This window comes from Penaeus chinensis, chromosome 34, assembly GCF_019202785.1.
Source record: "Penaeus chinensis breed Huanghai No. 1 chromosome 34, ASM1920278v2, whole genome shotgun sequence".
In the NCBI taxonomy this organism is placed as follows: domain Eukaryota; kingdom Metazoa; phylum Arthropoda; class Malacostraca; order Decapoda; family Penaeidae; genus Penaeus; species Penaeus chinensis.
In genome coordinates, this window is record NC_061852.1 from 2,283,354 (window position 1) to 2,288,353 (window position 5,000).

Here is a 5,000-nt window from a genome sequence, read left to right on the forward strand (position 1 = left end):
ACCCCACTTGCACACACATACATACATATATATGTATAAAAGGTATGAATGAGAATGAATATCTTCACAATACGAGAGATGTATTTGACCGGTTTCGACTTTGTCTTCGTCAGAAATACATTTATTTCTGACGAAGACAAAGTCGAAACCGGTCAAATACATCTCTTGTATTGTGAAGATATTCATTCTCATTCATACCTTTTATACATTTGTCAACATGAACGCAGTTCATATACATATATATTAAAATTTGAGCTGTAGCTTATATGTAAGTCTACATTTGATTTAAAAGCGTAATAACCCCTTCTTTACCAACCAATTTCTCATTGCATTACATGTTTCATTCCCACACTGCCCTGGTACTTCCCAGTTCTATAAAGCAGTTTGTTGTATATTTATTATTACCACTGTAAATTTATTCAATTTTGTATGATCTTGTTCTGCTACTGATAACTTTTTGAAGGTTATTTGTATAAAGAGAAGAATACTTATTATATCACAGATTTCCTCCCCATCCAAAAACAGTGATAACTGATTTCCTGCAGGTGTCAAATATCATGATAAATATCCCCCTGCACAGAAAGTAAATAAGATTCATAATCTAAGGAGTAGTTGATGAATTCCCTGGAGGAGGTTTATCTAGAACATATTTTTAAATTTTGGTACAACACTGGATACTAGAGAAGGGTCTTTCTAAATGTATTTGAGTTTTATTTGGTGTTCTGAATTAATGGACTTGATACAGGGTAGTAGGTTTACATCTGCTTATAATGATGGCAGGCTCAATATGGGAAAAGAAGGGGTTCATGTATTTGAGATCAGAATCCAGTTTTGTAAAGGCATGTTTTGAGATAAGTTAAGAAAAAAGAATCCATAGAAATTTAGTTAATTCTTTTGAATAATTTTCAAAGCCTAAGTAGAAAGGACTTCAGTTTGCAAATTTTTGCAGTTGCAAGCTGAAGTATTGAAAAAAAGTAGCCTAATGAAAAATGTGCAGTCAGTCATTGATTTTAATAGTTTACTTTAAAGACATATTCAACTTTGTAAGTGATAGGGGTCTTGCTGTTATTGTTTGGTTATGTAAATTGTTTGAAGGAAATATTAGTCATGATGATGTGACATAGTCATTTAATGATGGGATTCCTTAGAGAAATATTATAAGGTGAGATGGAAATTCCAAAAAGATTATAAAAATAAGTATTCCAGGAAATACAGTCCTTACAAAGTCTGTTACGTAGAATTCTTATAACGTGTATATCATGTGCCCTACATAAACCCACTCACTGAGAATTTTGCACTCTTGTACGAGAATGGTAGTTGGTTGTGCAGCATGAATAGCATGTTCTTTTTAATAAAGTAGGCATTCTCACTAAAGTAAATCTGCCTGTTACTTATATTTCACATTTTTTATGTATTTTCATGTAAGGGATTGGAAACAGTCTTGACATCCGTAAATAGTAATGATTTTATCTTCTTGTGTCTGGTGAAACTGAAATCACTTTGTGACAGTTTCTTGTTTCATATCTGAAACTCTTGATGCATGATACATGCACTGACCACTGTAGTTTCTGTTTTGTGCATTTTGTTCAAGCACAAATGGTTCCACAAGTGCTCAACTAGTCATTTAGTAGACCTACCTGACTTGTATCCCTATTCCTTCGATTTTGGGGAAAACTTTTTGCTCTGATACAGTTGATACCATTACTGTTGTTATAATTACTTTTACTATTATTATTATTATTATCATTATTGTTATTAATAACAATAATGATAATATTGTTAATAGTGTTGTTGTTTTGTTATTATTATTATTATTATTATTATTATTATTATTATTATTATTATTAATTACTGTTGCTTTATTATTATTGTTGTAATTATAATGACTAAGTTATAGGTGAAAAATGAACCTCTTTCCAAAAATAAAGGAAATAGTAAACATGTAAGACCAGCTAAGACTTATAATTGGTGACTAAGCACTTGTGGAGCTGTCTATGTATAATTGAAATTAGTAGACTGAAATCACATTGGCCATGGCATTATTGTACACATCTTCATAGCTATAGTAGGTCAAAGCTTATATTAATCCCATAGTATTTCTTACAGAAAGTTCTTAAGACATGTCATGACTGATATCTGATATCCCTTGCTTTAAATGTCAATTAATCTGTTAAAACAACAATTTTCTACCCTTTTTTTCCTGATTTTTTTTTTTTTTTTTAATAATGGCATGACTGCATAATATTGATGTTTTCCTTTGTGTGTGTTTAGAAGCCATATAGATCACACTTGAGCTTCCCATATTTAATCTCTCTGTTTAAACCTCAAATTCTACTTTTCTTGGTAGCACAGATATGTGTATCCACTCATCTCAAATGATCAGTCAGTATGTATCCTTTCACTGACTTATCCAGCCATTGATCAATACATGTCACTCTTATCTTGATAGGAATTCCTGTAAAAAAAAAAAAAGTGAATATAGCGTGTCATGACAATAACAAGATCCAAGACAAGAGTCAGCATGTATTGATCCATTTCACTTGGCTCAGAGCTCTATGGATGCATGACATTGAGATTAGCGCATGGTGATGTCTCATCTCCAGGCCTTGATGGAGACGCTGACTTGTTTGGGGGTGTCCCTGTGAATGGTGCCCCAGACCTCGAGAGTTTCGAGATGCTGGGCAGAGATGAGGTAGCCCAAGGTTAGTGTTGCAGCAAAACACAGTCCACTGGACTGTTTTTTGCATTATGGTGATGATTGACCATGTTTACTTTTGATTTTTGGCTTTTTCTGCTTTTTCTTTTCTCTTTTTGCTTCATATGTGTCTGTCTGCCCTGTTTTTGTAGCTCATGGGTATGCCAAAATTATAAGTGGTACTCATTTGAGATTGGGTTCCTACAAAGAAATAATGAATGCAAAAAGATTATAGCATAAACTGACAAGCGTAAGTATCTGAAACAAAATCTTTGAAGTAGTGCATCTTGAAAGTTAATGACTCTAGGTTTATATATTTCTATTGATCAAATGATCTTAATATTTAAATCTTAGTAGATGTCCTTACCTTTTTAGAGAGCTTTTCTACAGATCAGTGAACATTATTTGCAGAGCCCCAGTTTTTTGTTCTTCCTGGGAACTTGAGACCAAAATGCTGTTCAGTTTGTTGTCCAATTCATCAGAATTTGTCCAAGGGGTGATGAAAAATTCTACAATCCTGTTAGCATTTTTCTGTACAGTATAACAAGAAACGTAAAGGAAGCTTTAATAATTCAAAACTGTTGAATTTGTATTTTTTTTACTTTTTTTTTTTTTTTCAAAATTGGATTGCCTCCAATTCCTGCCCTCCCATTCATTTTAAGCAGGGCATTTCTTTGCTATTTCAATAAGGATTTTTTGTCAAATAAACCACTATATACTTTTAGCTAGAGTTTTCTACCAAAAATGGAAAGGATTCCATTTCAGATTTATTTTACTGCAGATATCCTGTGGCTTAAAATTTCAAGAGAATCTGTTCTGAAATGATTGGGCCCTGGTGCTTTAATTGTAGTTTTGCCCTGTATAGTTTGGTATCTAATTGTTTAAAAAATAGTTCTTCAATGCAATATGACTCATATATCTAATAAAGTACTAAATGATAATTCCAGAGTATAGAATGCTAGCTAGTCTGAACAGAATAGATTACAAGTCTGAGATATTTTTTCTACTTCTAGGAAGTTGTGTACAAAACATACCTTCAGGTAAATACTGTAATTTTTTGTGTTTGCTGACATTTTAGTGGGCTTATTTTATAACTCAATGATGGTTCTTTAGAAAGCACTGTAGCATAATTTGGAGCCAAAGTTAAAAATAGGTTCCCAGGCATGAGCCCCCAACATGGCCCTTGCTTAACCAAAGTAAAAAGGTGTGCTGGCACTACCAGTGTTCTTGTTTACAATTGAAAGAAAATAGAGAAACTTTATTAGTATTTACAATATTGTACATTGTTAACTTGCATAGGTAATATTAATTTATAAATCTATTTGTCGCATTAGATGTTATGTTAGAGAGAACATTCTTAAGACTTGCATAACACCAAGGCCCCTCTGAATTAGCTTCAGCAAATCTGTTAACCAGGTTCTTAAAGTCAATTAGGGTGGGTTTTTTTTTTTTTCATTAATTTCGAAAAAATACTTTGCAGTTTTAGAAGAACTTTTAATGAAGTGTCTGGAATTTTAGATGAAAGATATATCAAAAGATATAACATCCATGAACTGTGAATAAAATTTTTAGTTTCTAGTTTCCTGCTATTATAGATTATGCAAATAATGTTACATTATATAAAAATATTGCTATGAAAGTAGTATTGCATATTTTTTACAAAAAAAAAAAGATATTGGAAAGGAGAGCTATTTTCTATTTATTGTGTATATTTAAAAAGAGAATGAAAACAAATATTATCCCTTTATTATTAATTAGTTCCATAATTAGAATACATATTGTAACAAGATCATTTACAATGTATTACACCAATAAAGTCACGATTATTTTTTGTACCGTAAAAAAAGTAGTAGTGGTGGTGAAGTGTTTATCAATATTTACTTGCCGTGCAATAAGGTAGTGATCTTTGAAGACAAAGACCAAGAAATTTAGAAATTGCAATTACTCACATACACCCACGTGTGCCAAGACAAATATGCTGCATGCATATGATGTCTTTTCTCATGCACAAACACACACACCCCCCCATCCCCACATGCAACTGGTGTTTGCGTGTATATGCTTGGATGTATGTATATCTGTAAATATTTGTGTAGGTATGTTTGTATGTACTTGTGTGTGATTCAAGTATGTTTACTTATATGTATGTATTATACATTTAATTATATGTTGTGTGTGTGTGTGTGTCTATATCTATATAGATATAGATATAGATACACATATATGATGTATATATTTATATATATAGATAGATAGATAGAGATAGATAGATAGATAGATAGATACACACATATACGATATATAT

At 31.7% G+C, this 5,000-nt stretch overlaps 1 protein-coding gene across 5 annotated transcripts in view; it reads left to right on the forward strand.

Annotated features, from left to right (window-relative positions):
* LOC125043550 (clathrin light chain-like) overlaps positions 1-5,000 on the forward strand; it is an 18,651-nt gene that overhangs the window by 430 nt on the left and 13,221 nt on the right. The window contains exons 2-3 of one of the 5 annotated variants that reach the window (XM_047639716.1): positions 2,580-2,702; positions 3,709-3,735. The exons of 1 other annotated variant lie outside the window; for it this stretch is intronic. In XM_047639716.1, the coding sequence (XP_047495672.1) occupies positions 2,580-2,702; positions 3,709-3,735 (150 nt within the window). The remainder of the gene's footprint in view (positions 1-2,579; positions 2,703-3,708; positions 3,736-5,000) is intronic. 3 more of the 5 variants (XM_047639717.1, XM_047639718.1, XM_047639719.1) reach the window with 3 other exon arrangements.